Consider the following 21,913-nt stretch of genomic DNA (forward strand, 5'->3'; position numbering starts at 1 on the left):
AATTTTTAATAAATCTTGGAATGCCAAGTAACTCTAGAAGGGAGGTGAGCTCTAACCCCATGCTGGTGCTTCAGCAGGACTTGCTGACCTAGGGACCAGCAGCCAGTCAGGCTGACAGCAGAACTTGACAAAGTAATTAAAAGACAATATGAGAATCTACCAATAACTCGTTATATTCATGTCTCAGCTAATTACCAGCCAGCATATGTTGTACAGAATCAAGTCCTGTCTAACTGGTGTTACTGCTTGATTTAAGAACTTGCATTAATAGAAGTAATTCAGCATATGTAGATGGACAGAAGTGTCTACTGAGACAAAAACCTATCCATTGCTTGTTTCCCATCCCACAGGATGCAGTGTTTTTACCAATCATTCAGATAAGTAAAAGATCCTTAGAGGCAGCTTGCAGATAGCACAAATGAAGGTTAGTAAATAACGAACAAAACAGCCTTCATTTATCCTGTGATCCAATTTGTATGGCTAAATGGCCACCATCCAACCAAGTGTGCTTTAATTCAGCCAAGCACAAGATAATACACGTACGGGAAAACAATATAGAACTTGTGTCTCTGGGATGGAAAAGTCTGTCCTGTATGGCCACAGGACAAAGGAGGAGGTATGACAGGACTTTGGCAAAGTGAAGCTTGAAGAGCCAAATCTATCTAGCTTTTGAAAGAGCAAAATTCACAAGGTTTGACTGCTGCACGTAGGCAATACGTTAGTGTGGAAGGAGAGGGGGATTCTAACTTGGTGGCGAGAGGCAAAGCAAACTACAAGGGTTGAAAGTCAGAGTTAAGCACGGTGCTGACAAAGAGGAAAAGTAACATCAGCAGAGCTGAGGATGAGAAACATCACACGAGAAGCTCTGGATGATCTTGGGGCCCAGCATAAAAGCAGGGGGTGAAACTCAGTAGTACAAAAGGCAGGTATAAAAACTGCTGTGTAACGTAAGACTGGAAGGAGCCCAGACACTGGCACACTGGGGGTCTGCTTTAGGCTACAAAATCAGGGGGATCGGAAGCACAGGCTTATTGGGAGCATCTGAAACACAGAACCTGCTGGTAATTAGGGACCTTTAACTGCCCACACATTTGCTGGGAAAGGAAGAGATCAGACAGAGCCTTGCATCAAGTTCCTGGAATGCACCAACAAAAAAAAAAAAATTGAGAAAGAAGCGACAGGAACAAAACTAGAAAAGAGTCTCCTTGAGGTTTGATTCTCATCAACAGACAAAAACTGGGAAAAGCCATGAAGGTGGAAAGCACTGCAGGCAGGGTAGCCTGAAATGAGTGTTTGTAGTTTGAAAAACACGGGAAATAGTGGCAGAATAAAAACAGTGCTTTGTAAGGACAGAGGCTTCAGTAATCTGAGAGGGTTGGCAAGTGAGATTTTGCTCCAAATGAAAAGGGAGTTTGAGAAAGACAGTGTTTTGTAAACACACAGCAAGATAAGGGAACAGATGTAAATTATCTTAGCGCAGGGGTACAATTAGGGTAATTCACAGACTCCTCCATGGCTCACATGCAAAGGAGAAATGGCAGCTCCATCAGGCTGATGTGGATGAGCACAAAGGAACAGCACCAGGAGAGAGGGACAGAGCAGAAGAATGAGTGCTCCACAGAAACTGCTCACAGCAGCGATCGCCAGTGGTAACCAGGAGACATTTGATAACTACATCGGTGGGAAGAGACAGACCAAAGAGTTCAGCACCTCCTGAGGAGGGAGAAAAGGTTAATAGATTGGTTTATGACACTGAACATGCCACAAGCCCTTCCAAAGCTGTTAGTGCGTGTCAGCCCTCCCCCTCTTCCACCAAAATCTGTTTTCTGTTAGGTTTATGTGTTTTCTTTATTCTCTACACAGCACCCAGAACTGGCTGGTTCTGGTAATGACATTACATATTATAATGTATGTATAACTGCTAATTTTAAGATTCACAATTTATAAAATATCTTCTCTTGTGAGGCTAGTTAAATTGGACAGTAAATTGAATTTAATAAATACTGAACACGTCACAAGGAGCCATATTTCCCACAGTTACAAAAGCAATAACCAAATCAGATAATGAGAAAGCCAAAGTGTGGCTTAACAGACTAGAGGGTGTCACCTGAAAAAGAGATTCACCTTCATGACCTCTCTCACACACACACATGCTGTCAGCACAAAACGAGCTGTAAAACTACTAATTAGGGTAAGAGAAGGCAGGGGATCCCAGGGGTTTGGCTCACAGCTGTCTCAGGAAGCAAAGAAGTATAAATTGGGACAGAATTTCACAATAGTCAACAATGCACTGAGTTAAAGCAGGAATGTTTCATGCTTTTTTTGGTTCAGACTTCATGAATAAAAGGATAACATTAGGACCACAAAGTTAATGCAATTAAAAGAGTCAGAGTAGAAGGGTAATGTATAATAAAACCTTAGCAGAATGAAAGCTACAGAAGTCTGACATTTTAAAATAGGTGGAGGTCCGTCAGCAACTATCTGTAGGAATTTCTGGAAGACAAATGAGGTTTTAAAAGACCAGAAAAGGGCAAATATGGTGGCTATGTTCAACAGGTTGAAAAATCGAGGAAATTGCAGGCCAGCCAACATAACTTCAATTCCTGGAAAAATTTTGCAAGAAATCATCAAACAATCCATCTGCAAGGAAGGGCTGGAAGCAATAGCCCTGCCATGTGAAGGCAACCTGACTTCTCTTTGATAGTGCAACAAGGTCTTGTATGTGAGACAGAGACAACAGATGTTCTGTACCTTTACTTTCTCAAGGCTTTACCTCCAGTTTTGTGCAACATTTTAATTAGAAAATTAGGAAAATAGAGTCTAGATGTAATTCCATGTGGGAAATGCACAGCTGGTTGGGAAATGGTACACGAAACTTCAGGCATGAACAAGCAATATTGTAGCAAAAATTCCACAATTATACAGACAGGGGTGTCACGCACCAGGTACATGAAATAACCCTGCTGCTTTTCTCAGTCAAGAAAGACCTCAGCTACAATACTGGCCTCATTTCGACTCAATGCATTTAAGAAACATCCCAGACCCAGTGGAGAGAGCCCAAAGGACCCCAACAAAACACAGAGCCCCCAAAAAATTGTAGAGGGCTGAAAGGGACCTCAAGAGGCAGAATCAACTACACATGTGTCATTCAACTTGAAAATAAAACGGACATGAGAAAAGAGCAAATGAAAGGCAGTTGTTCAGTGCAGACAACAAAAGTCTTCAGGGAAACATGATAACAAGCCTCAAATATGTAAAAGATTTCTGCAAAGAGAAAAAGAGTGCTGTAAGCTGTTCTCCATGTGCACAGGGAGAGGACATGCTGTCATGGGCTTAAACTGAAACAAGAGGTTTTAGAAATACCAACTCCATAGTGATATAGCCTGTTATACCCTGGAGCCAACTGCTGAGGGAGGGTACATCACTGCCATCACAGAAGGTTTTAAAGCACAGATAAAGCCACATCATTTGAATCACTCAACAGTGATGTCCCCACAACCTGGGCAATGCTGGTGCCTGGCTGCCGAGCCCCAGCAGCCTGCAGGCTTTACATGGACATGCCCAGGAACACAGTATATTTCAGCTACAGCAAAAACCCTCAGAAGGCTCTGTAGCAAAAACAAACAGCCACTTTGTTTCGGAATGAGCTCATATAAACAACTGATAATGGCACAAAAACACTCAGTTACCAGAGATTGTTTTCCATGATTTTTTCTTCCCAGCATTATTCCGCTGGTTCTGATCCCAAGATCTCAGAAGGCACCTGCAAACTATCCTCAGAAGGTTGGCACCTCTGCTGGTCATTAGCTATGGGCTTGGTACAGATACTGTTTTAATGATATTACAGTCTTCCTGGTCCCTCCCTCCCAGGAAAGCCTCCAGTGTTTCACAGCAGTTCTCTCACCCTCTTTCCCGTAGGAGCTGATGTTCTCTTTGTTGACAGAACTTCTCCACCAGTACCCTAGTTGTGCTAAACAAGGAGACAAATTCTGGGAAACTATTCTCACTTGTTTTTATCTTTGAATACTATTTTTTCTTCTTCAAAGTGTTTAAGCCCCCCAGAGTTTGACTGATTTTCCAAGTGCACCAGCTGTTCACACAAAAGATTTTGCCCCTCCTCATACACCTTTACCCAAATAGAGATCAGGTACAGATTTGCCATGGAAAAGGCTAGAAGATGCCCTCTTGAGGTCCTTTTCAGATCTATTTTGTACAATGCTGTGGGTAATGCGTACAACGTAAGGGACTGTGATGGACACGAGGGTAGAGAGCTTGATCCAAAAGACAATCCCAGGCCTGCTACATAGCCCCAGGAAGAACTCTCCTTGAAGGAAAGCTGGAGAGCCAGTGCAGTGTAGCACCCAGTAAAACAGCTGTGATACATATCATGTATCCAGACCACAGGATGTTTAGGTTGCTGATCCCAAACAAGACGCCAAAAAGGGAAGGCAGCTGTACTTACATTTGCAACAATCCTGTCAGGTACCATCTCACAAGGTGGCCCACCCTCCATTAGATGTAGCTGGTGATAAAATTCATCTGAGGAAAATTCCAGCAAAAATAACCAGAGTAGCCTTACTGCCCGGCAGCACAGGCACCAAAAGCACACCCAGCCCCCTGCCCTGCTCCCTGCCCAAATCCTCTTGCGAGGGCAGCCCCTGAGCCATGGTTCTCCCCAGACCCACCACTCCATGGGATGAACCTCAGGCCCTACAAATGTGTTCTGCTCAAGGACCACTATCTCCCAGAACCACAGCATTCTGCAGGAATCATGAAACCACCAGGGGAGGCTCACAAGTGCAGGAAACACACATGTCAAAGGTGCTCAACCTGAGCTGTGATTCCCTGACAAAGAACAAGTACAACTGGGGTTCTTGCCATCTTTGTGGAGAAGCAAAAAATGTATTTCTATGGGACAGTATCTCACTTGCAAGCTCTTCATGGAGACACACTGCTCTCACCTCTGCTCTGTGCCCTCCACATGTCAGTGTTTTGCAGTAGCCACCCATATGCTCTGCTCCCCTACAGTGCTTTGTTCCACTCATCCCACATTACACATCCCACTTGAGAAAAGCAGGTGTGCACTCTGTCACCACCACCTCATACCCCCAAAACACTTACCTTGGACAAAGAAGGTCTCTTCATGGCTGCAAACACCTCCAAAAGTAGCCCTTTTTCAAGGAAAAATCTCACTGAGATCTCACAACCTGCAGCTTAAGCTAATTGCCTTAATGAGGTAGTAGGATGCCAGTGTAAAACACCTGGTTCCAGTGTTGGACAAAAGCAGTGAAATGCACTCTTCAGCAGCTCTCAGCTCTGTTCCTAGCAGTTCCACCTGAGTTTAATCCCTCCAAGCCTCTCCCAGTGCAGTGGGGAGAGACATTCTGCCAACACCCTCAGCAGGGTGGAACCACAGAGGGTCAACTGGGATCATTCTGTGCTGTGTGAGGAGGGTCTGCCCCCTTAACCACTGCTTTCAGAGGCTGTGGTTTAGGATATTAAAGGATGGAGGACTCCCACCACACGTTGCAGTCTCCTCACTGGTTTTTCAGTGCAGACATGGTGTGGCAGGACAGGCTGGAGAGCCCTCATCATTAGTCTCTTGATGCAGTGAAGTAATCTGTGTTGCAGTTTCAGGCAGAAGGTAGAGCAGAAAGATGTTTCTCCACAGCTCAGAATGAGCAGTGGAGTGCTATTTTGTTTCCTCTAGATGGGAAATCCTAGAGGGAAATTTATGGTAAGTACTTGTTTCTTGGGAAGCTCAGTTACACTTCACACTTCATGTGAATACAGGCAGGGACAGTTTTTCACATATTGACCTGAGCAATTCCCTCTTCCACAGGCTTAACAAGCTTTACTTAAGGACACTGCAGAAACCTGTGGAAGTATAAATGCAGTACACTACCCCAGCCCAAACTGGCACCACAGGTGGAGGAATTTGGATTTAGTCCATCAAAGCTTTGCCTGCTGCTCCCCACAAGCTCACTCCCTAAAATCTGCATGCACACTGTGTCTCCACTGCCCGAGGCAGTTCCTCACACCTCACCTGCTGCCAGCCCGATGTTGTGCATTCCGGCCCTCCCTCCCCACCTCCTCCCGGTTCCAGGACTCCAAAATGACCTTCCTGTCGCCTGAACATTTCTCCTGAGGGCTGCAAGGGAGGGAAGCCTGCTGTGACGATTGTGGCTTCTACTCCAGCTTATACAAAACGTAAAAAGAATCACAGCTTGTTCTGTGAGCTATGAAGGAGCAAAGAAGTGTTTCTAGGGAAAGATTCCTTCTCCTCCCCTATCCCACAGTGGGCTGAGCTCAGGGAGCTGGTTCCCAGAGGAGAGCAGGCAGTGCTGTGCACTCTCCCCCTGTTTTACCACGGACTGACCCGGGAGCACCAGAGATGCTGATCTGTGAAACGAGATATCCATCTCTGAGCACCACAGGGGAAACAGCAAAGATTAATAAACCTCAAAATATTTTACAGCATTTAAATAGCATGGTCACAGATCAAAGGCAATCGCTCATGTCAGTGAGGCAAGCTCAGTAAGCCCAGAAAGATCACATACAGAAAGCAGAGGCAAGATGCAAGAGAAAGCCTGCAGACAGGAGCTGAGGAAGGCTCGTACTCGATGAGAGAAACCAAAGTGCTCTAAGCCAGAGTCTCACATGTGTTCCTGGAGGAATGAGAGCCAGAAAGACTGCCTGGTTTCACTCAGTCTCAGTTGTGTCTTAGCACAAAAACCACATTTCATTTTAAGACACCCTCTTACCTTGGAGGTACCTGCTGCTGCAAACAGCTTAATTCCAGTACAACACAGCCCTGCCTGATGCCTGAAATAAGGAACACACTGGGAATTATGTGCAAGTGGTGAATAGATTTGAAAAAGCCCCCAGCTTACATTGATGCCACAGGGACTGCAGAATCACAAGCCCTGCACTCTAAGAGCTTTCATTTCTAAGTCCGTGAGGATACTGCATGCAAGTTTGCTGGCAGAATCCATTGCCCACACTTGCAGGCAGAGTGGGAGGCCTGATCTACAGTCTTTCAAATTGTTCATCTAACTGTATTATCTCTGAGGAGGGGGAGGAGGAAGAAGGGAATGGGACTTTTTATCCAGATCACTACAGTGGTAGTAATATGAGAATAAAAATGCCACACAGTTGTATTTCTACACTCAAGCTCTCCTAGAGTATCCATCCCATCATAAAGCACCTTTATTCTCATATGGCTTTGGGCAAGATACGCTATTTACATTTTTTGGGTACAATTACAGAACTAGCAGTAGTAGGAGCCCTCTCACACAGAGGTGTGGGGTTCAATATTCCTCCAGTCTGGGTTGGACACTGAAGGTCATCCACAGTATATGCACTGCATGAGGCCAAGTGACTCCTAGATACAGACCACCAGGAGGAATCCCTGTTCTCAGGGATCACATGGATACTTCATCCCTGCAAACTCAGTCCTTCACTAAGGACTCCCTAAACCACTGCTGCATTCTTGCTCCTGCACCTTGCCTCATGACGTGGGGACTCCCTATAGCACTGCACAAACCCACTGTGCAGAACAAAAAGAAGTCCTCAAGCAAACTCTGTCTGATTGAATTCTGAAGGTAAGAAATGCCCTTCTGCAACAGATGTACAACCCCCTCTACCCACCCCAAACACCAGATCCATCACAGAGAAGGGAAATATTTACACAAGTTAGTAGAGTTCCAGTTAAATATTATGCTTAGCTGTCTAGAGTCCATGTTCTCAGACTATGTCTATGAAATAAAAGATTAAACTTCATAACAATTATGAAGTTGCTCTGCTCACATTCAAAGGGAGTTAAAGAACATTAAAATAGTTCTTTGGGTAATATTCTGGTGAAATTGCTCTCTCCACCTTGGAGAGTTAGAGCTAAAACCTTCTGAACTATCCTGTAAACACACTTGGAAAGGCTAAGAGCTAAGCTGATAACCAGGTAGCACCTCTGCTCTGCAGGTTCTGTAAAAAATGTGAGCAATGCCAGAGAGCTTTTGAAGCAGCAAGGGAAGGAGGATAGGGGAGAGCAGCTTCACTTCTCAAGGGAAGTTTGTTTAGTGGAAAGTAAGCAAGTTGTCAGGGGAAAAGCTGACAATGTTGATTCCAGCAGTTGTACTGGGAATAAACAGCCAAGTGGATTACGTTACAGAGAATGAGAAATGGTTCTGAGGATCCCGTTTAAATTCTGGGCCTTCAGGAATTAGGTGATTCAGCCACACTCATGGCCCCCATGTCCAGTGCCCCCCTGGGCTGAGCCCTTTGATGGTGCTGGTGTCGCCATCCCACCTCTGTGGGGTCCCCTAGAGCTCCAGCACAGCTGATGTCCCCAGGAGAGCCAGAGCTCACTGGTGAGGATACAGACCCGTGCTGGCTTCAAGGCAGGGGCTGGGCACTGAATTAGGGGTGGCAGCAGAGAGGGGGAGGTTGTGCAGGACCTGTTTGTCTCTCCCTGCCTAGCAGGGCCACCATGGGGTTTGCCATCTCCTCCCCAGATGGAGCACAGGGCCCTTCCTCTTATAAAAATAAGATGCCTGCCTGCCTTTCACAGGAAAGGGGCCTGTCAAGAGGAGAAGGGGGTCTTGTTTGATTTATTAGTTTCTTCCTCCTTCCCATCATCTGTGGCTCATCCAGCTGTAGTGATAAGGAGAAGAGGAATGAAAGGACCCTGCTGGCTGCTGGGATCCCATCCTTCTACCCACTCACTGCCTGAAGACATCAGTCCTTTACAAGCACCATTAAATGTGTATCCAAAATGTGGCAGTCTCCTCCATCGAGATTCTGTTCCCTGGATAATACAAACAGTCACCAGAAAAAGAGTATCCTCTCATCTCTGTCTAGGCCATTATCCCTTTACATTTGCTCTTTAATATTTACTGGGTTCACACAAAGTGCATGCTCTGGAAAGAAAAAAATCAGCTGCAGCTTAAAGGACTCCAAATTTAGTAATTGCTGCAGCCCCATCGACGTGAACAGTTAGCAGGGAGATTTCTCCAGCACTTCACATGCCGTGGCATTCTGCTTAGGTCAGACTGTAGAAAATGTTCTGTTCAGGGGCACCAAATCTGGAGTGTTTGCATAGGTGCCAGCCACAGAGGCCTGATGAGTCCACCTCCAGTTCCTGCTGGTCTTTTCCCTCCCAATACCCAGGAATCTTGGTAGGAAACAGAGGCAGCCAGAGAGATGCTGATTCATACAGAGGTGAAGGTTTTAACACACCTGTGAGTTAGCAAGAACTCAGCCCAGCTCCTGGCTCCAGAGCTGGTCTTGCAGCCTTACCTGTTAGTGTGAGGTTGCTGTATGTGTTTGAAAACTGCTCCTTTAACAAAACCAAGTGCATCTGAGCTGCCTTTTCCCTCTGTAGCTCCAACATTATGTCAGGATGCTGGGCGATCTTACAGCCTTTCTGCTTATCCAGGGCAATGTCACTGCGAACAATGTCTACAGCAAAAGGGAAAGAAAAGAGGGAGATGGCCAAACCTCAGCTTTCATTTTCATTTTTGCCAGATGCTTGGATCAGCAGCAGCCAATATGACAGTCACACAATCATCACTCAGCAAGAGCAACCCAAAAAAGGATCCAACCCCCTTGAATCCACCTATCAAATGACCCTCCCCCCAGGTTTCCTTTTCTCCCACACAAAGCTCAAGTTGTATGCTCACAGAACTTACTGGCTCTTCCATCCTTTACCTGCCTAACTGTTGCTCTCTTACAATGTGGATTGCTCCTTTGCAGGAAAGTGCAAAAGTCTCCCAGCATTTATGTTACAGCCCTGTTACATGTGTGTTTGACACTAAATAATGAGAAAAGACTAAATCTCATTCTGGTAATCCCTGGCTTCCATTTAACCTTGCCTGTCAGAGAGGTGATGAAGAAGGCTTGTTCTCACCTTGTTTATCCTCACTGCAGCTATCACAGGTCAGCATGTCTTATGACTCTATGAACAAGTGTCTGTACCCTTCTAATGCCTGATGTCCAGGAGGCAGGGAGATTATTTAACAATTGTTTTCTCTTCATATGAGCCTTCTCTACGTCATATTGTGAGATAAGAATAGAATATTCCCTCTCCTAGAACTTCTCACCTGCTGGGGAAAGGGAATGATGGAGTAGCGAGGCAGAACAAGAATCCAGTAATATCTGCCAGTCTAAGCAGGAGGGAATTGGTGCAAACTAGCCCTTGCAAGGTCCCTTATGAGTTTAATAAACTCTGTAACATGTTCGGATCAACAGGCACCAGATGCTGTGTCTAATTCTTACAAAACCTCAGGCAGCCAGCTCTGATAATCAAGGATGGAAGTTGGAGTTCTTCCACTGCATTGCATAAGGTCACTCTGCCTCATGAGGTTGATCTTTGCTTGGTTCAATTCCCATCTAGCTAGAAGCTGCTGAAGGAGCTTGCTGTCAGACAAGCTTGCCCCACACAGTCTCCAGCTCCATTATTATTATGCACATCAAGAAACACCAAAGTTGCTTCCAGAAGTCATGCTCCTGTCTCTCGAGGTGTCCAATCTCAGGTTCAGCAAACTTAGGTTCAGAGCTCTGCTATGTCTTGGGCTGGCAGGGAGCTGCCTCCAAACATGTTGTGGAGGACTGGAAGTCACATTATCTTCCTGTCTCTGAGCCTTGTCCTAGAGTCACTGCACTTTCTTGCCCAGGCTGTGTTCTATCACTTTTTGGTGTAGTTTGGGATTAGTACAGCTTCTCTAAAGCCTATCTGAAGCAGACTGCTCAGAACAGCAATGTCATTAAAGTACCCATGGTCTGTAGTTAGCCACATGAATTCCCTCCTCCACCCACAGCCAGCGTACTCAGGAGTGGATACTGAGCAGCATCCAGCAATGATGAAAATATGGTTTAATATTTCTGCACCCATCACAAAGCATCAGTGAGATGGAGCAAGAGGAAGGGCTAATGTTCCTCTGCAGCTAATGAGCACACACCCCCCAACCATGTGCTTTAGTGCACAATCTCTTAGGTAGGCACTGAGTAAGACTCGAGCCTACCCAACCTTTGCCCAGCTAATGAATGATAAAATCCTGAACCCCTGTTGTGTGAAATATTTGGAGAACTGAAGATTGAGAAACACAACTGTACCTCTCTCCCACACCAGAAAGGCTACTGCTACTGCAGTCACCTGAACCCCACAAAGAGCCATTCAACTTCCTGGGTGATGGATTTCCCTCCCTATTGAACTGAAGGCAGGAGTAGTACACCCCCCACCCCCAAGGCAAAATGAAGCCAAACACATCAAGGAGGCCTGGAAGGAGGAAAAGACTGAGAAGCAGAGAGATTTGAAACTACATGGTTGATATGCTGTCTGTAATTCTCTTCAAACTGCTGCAAGAGAGTCCAGGCTGGGTTAAAACAAGTTTGTTTTCTAAAAGGAATGGATGACTCCTAAAACCCAAACCAGGGCCAATGTGGGCCCATGTGGAGGAGCCATTGGCCCAGGACCAGGGTCAGGGGCTAGCACCTTGGAGGGTGCAGGGAACCATGGCAGTGGGTCCTGTGTGACATCCGTCTTTGGGAACCACAGAGATGCCTCTGCATGCACTGTCAGCAGGGCCTGAGGACAAAAGGCAAGCCCAGGAATGAAGAGCAGGAGCAGCGTTGTGATAAAGCTGCTGTGACAGGGACTACCACAGGGATGTCAAGTCACATTCAGGCAAATCCCTGGGGAGTGTGGGGGACAGCATGCAGGGCAATGGAGTTGGAGCATTCTCTTGACAGTTATCTTCACGGGGTTCTCTGAGGGCTGCCACTGCAGACATTCAGGAAGCAGAGGCAAGACATGCAAGGTCCTGTCTTCTCAGACTGGGCCCAAGAAACTTGCCCAAGACCTAAAGATGGCAGTGGAACCCACAGTCATGGCTTCAGCTTAAACACAGCAAGGAGCTCACAGCTCTCAAATCTCAAAAGAAAGAGGCAGAAAAAAGAGAGATGCAAGGAGGCCAAGAAGGAGGAGGGTACCCCAGAGGCTCTGGACAGGGCAGCCTCGAGTGGGCAGGACAAGGGCAATCACTGCCTTCCTGAGCCTCGATGAAAAAAAAAAAAGGCAATAAACTGCCCAGGAGAACACGGAACCGAGCTGCGCCTGCCAGGAGTGCGAAAGAGGAACTCCAGATGTGGGAGCCCCAGAGGATGCCAAATGTTTTGCAAAGCCGGCAGGCCGGGAGCAGTGCCCCCATCGGGCAGGGTCAGTACCCTGGCCAGCTCAGGCTCCCCCGCGGCCGCACGGCCGGACCCCGTGGGGCGCGGCGCTCCGGGGCGGCGGGCGCGGTTCCGCGGCGGCGGCGGCGGCAGCAGCGCCGTGCCGGGCCCGGCAGCGCCGAGCGGAATGGCGGGAGCACACCCGTGTGGCGGCCAGGTGAGCTGCGGCTGGCGGCTGGCACCGGCGCTCCGAGCGGCAATCCCGCCCCGGGGCAGCCTCGGGCCCCGCGCCCGTCCCACCCCGCCGGGAGCGGCTGAGGATCGCATCCCGCAGGAGCTCTCCCCTCGCCAGGCTGCGGGGCCGGGCGGAGGACCTGCTCTGCTCAGGCTGGTCTGTGTCCGAGTGCCCGCACGCGTCTCTGTCCCGCCTCGGGATAGCTCTGCCATTCCGCGCACGCCGCCCGTGGAGGTCACTGAAAGCACCAAGGAAATGTTGAAGAGCAAGTTGGAAAACACCCTGCGGGAGTGGCACAAGCGCAGCGATGCTCTTTCCCGGGCATCCCAGGACTACTCGAGCTCTACCAGTCCCTTTCTGTGAGTCACCTGCACCAAGGAGTTTCCATAACTATTTCCCACGGGACAGAGAGGTTCCAAGCTGTGACATCTCGAGGATGGCACACAGCACGCAGAGACAGCTCCCGGCCAGGGTCGGGGCAGGGGCTCCCTGACAGAGTGAGCTTCTCTTGCTGAGAATCTACACAATGTCAGTGTGGCTTGTGCATAAGTGACCGTCCCGCGGCTCATGCCACCACCTGCCCAATGGCAATTCATTCCAGAAGGCGCTGAGGTCATGGAGCAGACACAGACTATTGCAGCTGATCACATGGAAGATGGGAGGAGGAAGGCACAGTCCCAGGTTTATGTGGACAGGGCAGAGGGACGTGGTTATGGTCAGAGGGATGTTTGATGAAAGGGTAAAGAGAAATAATTCATCTTTCCGTGTCTGTGTGTGTGGAAAACGAGCACAGCCCACAGCGATCACTGCTCCAGCAAAACCAAGATTCACCACTGCCATGGCACCAGAATAACCTGAGTTTCCCATCCTCCTAAAGGGACTCTTTGCTTCAGATTTCCAGTCTTGAAAAGTGAATTTTAAAAGTGTGTGTGTGTGTGTGGGGGGGAATCCATTTTATGCAAACAAAACCTGAATACTTTTTCTTAAAAATTGAATATTAGGAAATTATGTTAGTACCAAAGTTAAATAGGTGTTTAATGAGGGCAAAACTCTTATGATTTGCACATTGCCAGACTTGTAAAATACCTACTTTTTAAATCAGCACATTTTAAAATGCTTTAAAAAACAGATATGCCTCTAGGAATTATTATAAAATGCCCAGTGACTGTGAAATTGGGAACACAACTTTTATTTAGAAAGACAGAAGATTTCTCAAGACACAAACTACGTCCTCATTGTGTCTGTCTTTAATGGGCAAATTTTTGACATGTTAGTATCACTATTTTAGCTGGGAAAAATTCCCTGACAATGAGTTCCACAAGTTATTTCCCACCACATAAAAAACCCTCATATTTGTTCGTTTTATATGTAATAATTCCACTGGATGCTCCCTATTTTTTGTGTCATGAAAACAAGGAAATAATCATTCCCAAATTGTCTTCTCTGTGTGACACCAAGCTCACAGCATTTATCATAATCTCTGTCATTTTTTCCTAGATGAAAAATGTCTATGACTGAAAGCTATGACTTTGATCACTTCCATCATCCTACTCCTCACATATATATTCTTTACACTGATTAGTATGTCAGCACCTAGTTTACTTATAGCATAAGAATGCCCTCAGTGAGTTTTTCCAATTATTTTCTAATATTCCTAACGTTAGATTCACTTTTTACTTACCTCAATGTATTGAGAGAGCAATCCATAATAAATCCAGAACATTTTCCCTGAATGCCAACTGCTAATTTAGAATGGATAGTTGTGTACAAAAAGTCATATGTCTTTCCCCATGCATATAACTTTGCATGAATCGCTTTGAATTCATACAAAGTAGATGTAGCATAGAAAGAAGTGTGAAACTAACAAAAATATATAATTTTTTAGAGAATTTAGGATGCTTATTATAAGCAGTTAAATATATAACCACAGAATTTTTTTTATCTCACTAATACACAAACAAATAGCTAACAAATTAACTGTTTGATTGCAACATTTCCTGCAGTTATTAAAGCACTTTTCATGCATGATTATAGCAGAACAGTTTTTAATTTAAAAAGAAAAAGTGGAGAAAAACAGGAAATGTTTGGAAGTATCTCCTGCCCAGGCAGTATCTCCCTTACCTTGTGTAACATGATTTTTGAAATTGTTTTATTTTATATATATATATGTATATTTTTTTTTAAAGATTTCTGAGGAAACAACTAAGCCCTGGGACTCCTTATACAGGCAGAGCAGGTTGTAGCTCCTTCCCTGCAGTTGTGGTCCCTGGGAACTAGGGAGCAGGAGGCTGTCTCAGAGCTCATGCCAAGGCACAGAGCAGCCCCAGGTCTGGCAAATCCCAGAAGTCCAAAGGACATCAGAGAATCTACCCATCTTGGGGACTGCATTCTTGCTATGGCTGAAATGTGACAGCCCTCCCTAAGGGGCAGTGTTTGAAACACTCAGAGGCTGAAAAAAACAACTGTTTCCTCATCAAGCTCTGAGAGGACAGATGTCTAAACTGTCGAGGGACACAATGCAGACAGAAAAGGGGCCCTGGATGACCAGAAACAGAAGATGATTCTTTGAATAAAGGAAAATTCGTTTGTTCATTTTTGCCAGGACAAGAGGATGGTTCTCCATTCAGAAACATCTGCTGCAGTTTTATGAGCTGGCAGAGCCAAAGGGACACTCCCAGACACATGGCAACAACTCTCCTTTGCTCTGGCTCAGGTATCCTCACACCCCATGGTGATCCTCACGATCCTGCTCACTAAATTCACAGTAAAACTGTAGCTTTTTTTTTTTTTTTAATTAATTTTCTGCTGTTTTAGCAGAGGAGTAGAAATGTGCCAGAGCCAACACAAGGGAAGCAGCAGAAGAACAGTGTACAGAGCATAAAGAAAGCATGGGGAGCAACCCTTCTGATGGCAGAGAACCAACAGGTGAGATCTCCCACCTTCAGGACACAGATTTGAGGGATTTAATCTGACCAAGACTGAGACTGCTGCAGTCCCATCAGCCTTCAATGCAGACTTTCCTTCCCCAGCACTGTCCTCTACACCTCTGCATGGTCACACAGCATTAATCAGTTTGGCAGCTGAACAAGCTGAAGTGCAATCACCTCTCCACCATCAAGTTTTGGTCAGCTGAGATCCCTGAACTGACTGACCATACAAATTCAGGCTCCAGGCACAGAAGAGGACAGCAATATGCCAGAAGCGGCAGAAGAGTGGGAACAGCAACCCTAGCTGAGGTCAGCTCCAGCTCCTGTGTAACCACACACACACATAAAGGAATCCCCAGGTCATTTAACAGTTTATTTTGTTCCTTTCCCTCAATACCCTGGCACACATTCTAATACCCTGGCATCCTAGAAGGCACTGTGCAATATGGACTGTGCAAGGGTGAAAAGAGGCTGCCACACAAATTTTGAGAGTTAGGTGGAATGTGAGGTACCTGAGGATGCATGAAGGAATAGACCCAACACCAAAAGAGCACAGAGAAAACCTATGCCAGTGTTACACAGCACGACATGAAGTCTCCCACACTATACAGCAAAAACTCTTGACTAATATGGAAGGCTTAAGAAATATGTTTTCTTCTTTTATCTTTTTTTTTTTGTGCTTGGCTGTTTTTCCAGATGACTGGCATCCTCTTAAAAAAAGAAGAAGAAGAAGAAAAAGAGATAAAATAGAAGGAAGCAACTTACCAGTAATTAAAAGAGTATTTTTGAAATGTGCTGTCCATATACACCTCACCTCAGAAACTACCTACAGCATGCAAACATGAACTCCCCTTCCCCTCTCCCTCCCATGGCCCACACAGGGCCACACAAAGTATCCTTTGGTCTCTTCTCAGCCACACTATCCCAATAGACTACAAAAGCCTGAGGGACAGAAGTGAGAAGCTGTGCACTTGGGCCAATGTATCTTTAGAGACTCCAGCTATGACTAACTTCTTTGTTCCCCTGGAGTCTTCCTTCACAGCACACATGCACAGGGGGAAGCTATAAGCAATGTCCCTTCAGGTTGTCCAAAGCTGGTCTGTGTGGCATTGAGATGAGAGGCAGTTGAGCACCACCCTGCAGATGAGGAGGCTCCACATTAACCCACCAAACTTATACTTGAGCACCAGCAAGGAGTTTCCAAAATGGGCTCTAGACTGAGGCACTGAGACAGCACCTGCAGCATCTCTTGCCAAAAGAAGATGCGGACTCCACACCACGCATAACACTCCAACACCAAGTTTCAGGACAGCATGCAAGTCAGGTTTTAACAAACTCAGTGTCAGAAGAGGTTTTGTACCAGCAGCTACCTGTGCCTTTGCTCCAAAGCAGAGCTGCTCAAGCCTGCCTTCCTGGAGACCAGTGTTTCTTGTTGTCCCTTTCCTCAGATCCAACTGGTCCTTGGCACATGTGAGGCAGTTGAAAGGACAGGCTGAACAGATTGCTTGTTAGGCAACCCAACAGCAAAAGGAGAATCAAATCTATTACACAGTCTGAGCATAAAACCTTACGTCTTGGTACCTGCCCTGAAATCAGACATGTGCCTACAGCAGCAGAAAAACACATCTCCAAATAACAAAGCACAACACTGAGCACAGCTGGGGAAGAAAAACTAACTCAGCAGGGTGCATACAGAGAAACACCATTTAAGGGAGGGAAAAGTCTCAGGCTAAAAATGTTACACCTCTTGATCATAAAATGTCAAAAAGTCTCTGGCACAGCCCCACCTCCTGGTACCACAGAGCTTGACACACATTAAACTGGATTTCTGTTTCTAACAAACCTCAGGCTGGCCAATGCCTTATCCAAATAGGGTGGACTGCAGGACTGACCATCCAAAGTAGGGGCTGCATGGGATGGAAGCCACCTGGTGTGCAATATAAGTGTGGTGTTGATAAGGCACATTAGATGATCTAATATGTAACAAAGTCCAGGAGGTACCTATAGCCATGCAACCACCACCAGGGACTGCACACCCTAGGGCTCACCAAGACCATCCATCACAGGCATCCACTTTACAAGTCACTCTGTCAGGTACTGACAAATCTGCCAGCAGGTGATGAAATTGCTGTGCCAGTTTTATATGCAGTGCTGAAACAAATTGCCACGTGTACCCTCTTCATTAGCATCACAGGCACTCACTACAGAGCACTCACCTCTTTGTTACCTTTGCTGCCTGAACGTGACCATTCTAGAATAGGGTTAGGCTGTTCAGGCTTACAAAGCAAAGATGTCATATACGCCTGGTAATACACAATACTTCCAGGTTTGTGTTTCCAGGAAAAATCTGAACAAGAAAAGAGTTACCCTGAAACCTAAAAGAGATGCCTTATTTCAGGAAAATTAGGTACATTCTGAATACAAATCAAAAGCAACTACTACTACCCTCAGAGAGTACCAACACTCTCTGTGGAAGAAAGAAGTGAAAAAGGATTGGTTGGTGCACCCAAAAGCAGGCCCAGGTAAAATCAATTTTCAGAAGGTGGAGGTGTGCATAGTTAAAACCATTTGAAGGGGAATCCAATCTAATTTTATGTGGAGGGGAAAGAGTAAGGTGACTCACTCAGGAGGTCTGATAGGAAGGCAGAGCACCAGAGAGATAGAAAAGACCATCAAAGGCAGCAGTGAGGAATACCTGGTCTGAAGAGCAACAGGGTGGCAGAGGGCAATTTACAGGATGACGATCCCTGCATGGAGATTCGTTCCAACTCTAGCAAGCATGGCCATAGGATCCATGAAGGATGATGCAAAGCAATCTTGTTGCTGTTGCTGCCTCCCATCTGAATGCCTGAGAGGGCCACAGCAGTGTGGCCTGTGAGCATGCAGTGGGGTGCAGCTGCCTGTGATGTGAACACCACTCACAGTCACTCACTTGTAACTGCAGTTCTCTGAGCAGTCTTGCACACGTGCCCTTCACCTCTCAGTCCTGCACTCTGTGTTACTGCAGCTCTGAGGGACATAAGGTGTGCCCTTCCCTCCCTCTCTGTGCTCAGGCCACATGGGAACATGAGGCACGAGAACACCCCTGGGGGCTGCAAAGAAAGCCCAGACTCTGGGGGCACAGGCCTGGAGTCTGTGTGCACCCACGGGCAGAAGAGGCAAAAAGACAAACACTCAAAGCAGAAAATAACCAAACGATCACTTGTCATGTCACTAAAAATGACTGTGGTGATGCATAAGACTTAAAACCACACTGATTTCTCTTTTAAATATTTTCTGACTTTTTTAACTAATCAAGCCCCCCAGTGTCTTCCCCACTCCCATGCTATTATAAGAAATCTCAGAAAATCGGTAATGGACATATAAAAGCCCATGGACATGGAAAACAATCCAAACCACCCCAGACAGCTTGGGAAGAAGCACCTAGCAGGATGCTTGTTGGCTTCCCTCATGCCGATTGCCATCAGGTTTTTCGTTTGTTTGTTTGTTTTTTTGCTGCTTGTTGAAGCTGTAAGTTCTTAGCAGCAAGAGCAAACTGCATGCCCTGATCCCAAGCAGGTCCTGGGTGAGCCACAGATGAGGGAACAAAAATGGGACCAGTGCTCCAAACGGAGAAGATGGCTCCTCATACCCAGTACAGCAGGGCAAAGAGCTGTGGTGGCATCAGGATTTTATTTTGGATAACTGGATCCCTCTAGTGAAGCACTTAGTGCAGCCTCAGAACAAAAGGATGTGAGCTACTAGCAACTCTTGCCCTGGAGTTTGCACACAGATTTTAAGAACAAATACAAAAGCTTTGCTTCCAGGCAGGAAATCCCTTTTACCACACCTTTCTGATTTACACCAATGCTTGATACACACCACATGTGTCCTCTCCTTCCTTCACCCACATTCACAATGGTCCTGTTCCATATTTAAGTGATGAAAAGTTAAGACCTGTGGTTACAACTTCTATGAAAAGCTTCATTTTGAAGGCTGCTACATTTCAATTTTATTGCCATGAGGAAAACTGAAAAAAAAGTCAAAATATTTCAGTCCTTCCTTAACATGAAAGCTGTTGTGAATACATTTAATAAGTAAGTGTAACTTTTGTCCTGCAAGCTGTTGAAATATTGAAAGTGGGAAGATTTATTCTTACAAATGTTTTGTATGAGTCCCATCCAGAATTTTATGCACGACAATTAATTTCTACTGCACAAGGTGTCCATGGCAAGTTTAGTCAGCATTTTTTCCTGAAGTGCATCTCAGCAGGCAGAACTTACAACAAACCCTTTTACTGAGATTTACAAGAAGAAAAACAAGGAATAACATCGGGATTGCCCCAGCTAGGAGACCAAGTTGAAAGATGGAGCACAAAAATTTACCCACCTGCCTGTGTGTGGGAATAGAGGGACATTCATCTCACAGAGATCAGATGTTATGTGGGGAAACAGCAGGAGTGAGAGCCATCAGAAAACTGGCAAATGCATCTGCTTTTTCCATTCAAGACTGTGTTGCTGACTAGATCTCTGCAAAATTTCCTCTGTTCCACAGACCTACCCAGTGGGATCTGTCTGGCATTAATTGCCCTTCAAAATTACTTACGGAAAAATCTTAAGCTAATTTTTGTAATTCGTTGTGTAAGAAAAAAAAACCAACTCGCTTCTTTTTAAAAAAAATGTAAGCAGGAGAAAAAAAAAATCAATAAATTCTTGCATGTGGTCATGATATTCGGCTTCTTAAAAGAAATGTCTTAGGACGGAGATGTGGCCCTAACTTTTCTGCACAGTTTCTTTGTGTGAATTGTGGGCCGCGAAAGGTGAAAGCCCTTTGCGTACTGAGGTCCGATGGGGAGAAGGGCAGAAGGCGAAGAGGGGAGCAGAGGAGAGGCAGGGGCCAGGCGGTGACTTTGGAAAGAGCTCGGATAGCCGAGCTGTTCGCAGGGGGAGCAGCCCCGGCCGGGCACCAGCACGCGGGGACCGACCGTCAGCGAGCCCGGAGGGACAGCGGGGAGCCCAAGGGGCTGCGGCGGGCACAGAAACACGCGCTACGGCGAGGTCCGTGGGGAAGGGCAAGGCTCCCGAGAGCCGCGGGAGAAGAGCGGGACGGGGCGTGTATCCCGCGGCTCCGATGCCCGGCCCCGCCTGGAGCCGCGGCAAAGTCTCCTCCGCCGCCGGCGCTGCCCGCTCGGGGCTCGGGGGCAAAGGGAGCCGGAGGATGCAGCGGGGAGGGGGATATGAAAAGTCTCGCTCCCCAGGGCTGGTCTTTTGTTCCCGGGGACCGACACCCGCCGAATCCACCGGCAATGGCGGGGGCGAGCTCCGCCGAGCTCCTCGGCTCCCCTCTCTCGGGAAAGAAATGGTACGGGAATTCTCCCCTGCCCGGTGCCCGGCGGCAGCGTGCCCGGGTGCGACACGGCCCCGCCGGGCTCGGGGAGAGCGGGGCAGGCGGAGCGGGACCGCCCGGCTCCCGCAGCCCCCCGCTGCAGCGCCCGCCCCCCGCCCCGGCCCCGGGGCTCACCGTCCTCGTAGTTCTTGAGGTAGTAGTCGGGGCCGGGCCCGCCGCGGCTCTTGGCCGGGTTCTTCACGTTGTGGAACTGCAGAAAGTCCGTCCTCTTGCCCGCGAAGCGCAGGAAGGCGGGGGCCAGGCCCCGCGCCAGGGTCACCAGCCGCCGGGAACTGGGGAGAGGAGAGAGAGGGCTGAGGAAGCCGCGGGCCGGCTCTCGCTTCCCCAGCACCGCCAACGACCGGGGACCACGGGGCTCGGGGACCCGCCGTTGCCCTGGCTGGCCCCGTTGCCCCGCCCGGGGCGGCGCGACGCGGTACCACCGGCTGCGGGGCTCTGCGCCGGCCGAGCAGCGCGGCCCCGGAGCGGGGAGCCGCCCCGCCCGCCGGTAGTGGCTCGGAGGCCGGAGGGCCCGGCTCCCCCCCGTCCCGCCGGCTCCCTCCGGACAAGTGCAGCGGCGTCCAGGAGGCAGAGGCGCTCAGCGCCACGCGGGACCGTGCCACGGGCCGAGCCGCCTGGGAGGGGAGAGGAGCGGGGAGGGGAGAAAAGCGGGAGCCGTCCCGGCTCCTCTTCGCTCGCGCCTTCCCGCATCCTCGCCCTGCTCCTTCCCCGGCTGCCGAAAGGACCCTCGGAGAGGGCGTGCGGAGGAGACCCGCTCTCCCTCCCCGACTTACCCAGCAGGGAGAAGGCTTTCTGGCCGTCCCAGCGCCTCCAGGCCGCGGCCGCTCCGCACCGCCGGTGGAGCCCAGCGCAGCTGCAGCCCCGCTCTGCCCCCCGCGCAGGGCTGGAAGTCCGGGGAGCGGAGGGCTCAGAAGACCTGGCCGACACCCGCTCTCTGCCCGTCGGGACCCGGGGAAGGCTCGGCTCGGCTCGGCAGGCGGCCCCATTCCTGCTGCTGGTTTTTGTTTGATTTTGATTTTTTTTTCCCCTGTGCTGCCTCGGCCCCGTGTTGTGCTTTTTGCAGAGGAGCGGTTGCTGGAGCGAGGGGAGCACGACATTTTTGCAGTCATAACTGATAAGTCTCCGAAATGCTTTCTCCATTGCAAACATGTGCATCTTAATGGAAACCATGGCCTCGCTCCCTCCGTCACAACAAGCGCCG

At 48.0% G+C, this 21,913-nt stretch overlaps 1 protein-coding gene across 5 annotated transcripts in view; it reads right to left on the reverse strand.

Moving 5' to 3' along the window:
• HPSE2 (heparanase 2 (inactive)) overlaps positions 1-21,913 on the reverse strand; it is a 108,633-nt gene that overhangs the window by 83,981 nt on the left and 2,739 nt on the right. For 2 of the 5 annotated variants that reach the window (XM_085065096.1, XM_085065097.1), the window contains exons 2-3: positions 20,827-20,984; positions 9,295-9,456 (exon numbers count right to left, since the gene is read on the reverse strand). In XM_085065096.1, coding sequence (XP_084921222.1) covers positions 9,295-9,456; positions 20,827-20,984 — 320 coding nt within the window. Of the gene's footprint in view, positions 1-9,294; positions 9,457-20,826; positions 20,985-21,485; positions 21,787-21,913 lie in introns of all 5 variants that reach the window. The other 3 variants (XM_085065095.1, XM_085065099.1, XM_085065098.1) reach the window with 2 other exon arrangements.

Source organism: Lichenostomus cassidix, chromosome 6 (assembly GCF_008360975.1).
Source record: "Lichenostomus cassidix isolate B80296 chromosome 6, HeHo_3.0, whole genome shotgun sequence".
In the NCBI taxonomy this organism is placed as follows: Eukaryota; Metazoa; Chordata; class Aves; order Passeriformes; family Meliphagidae; genus Lichenostomus; species Lichenostomus cassidix.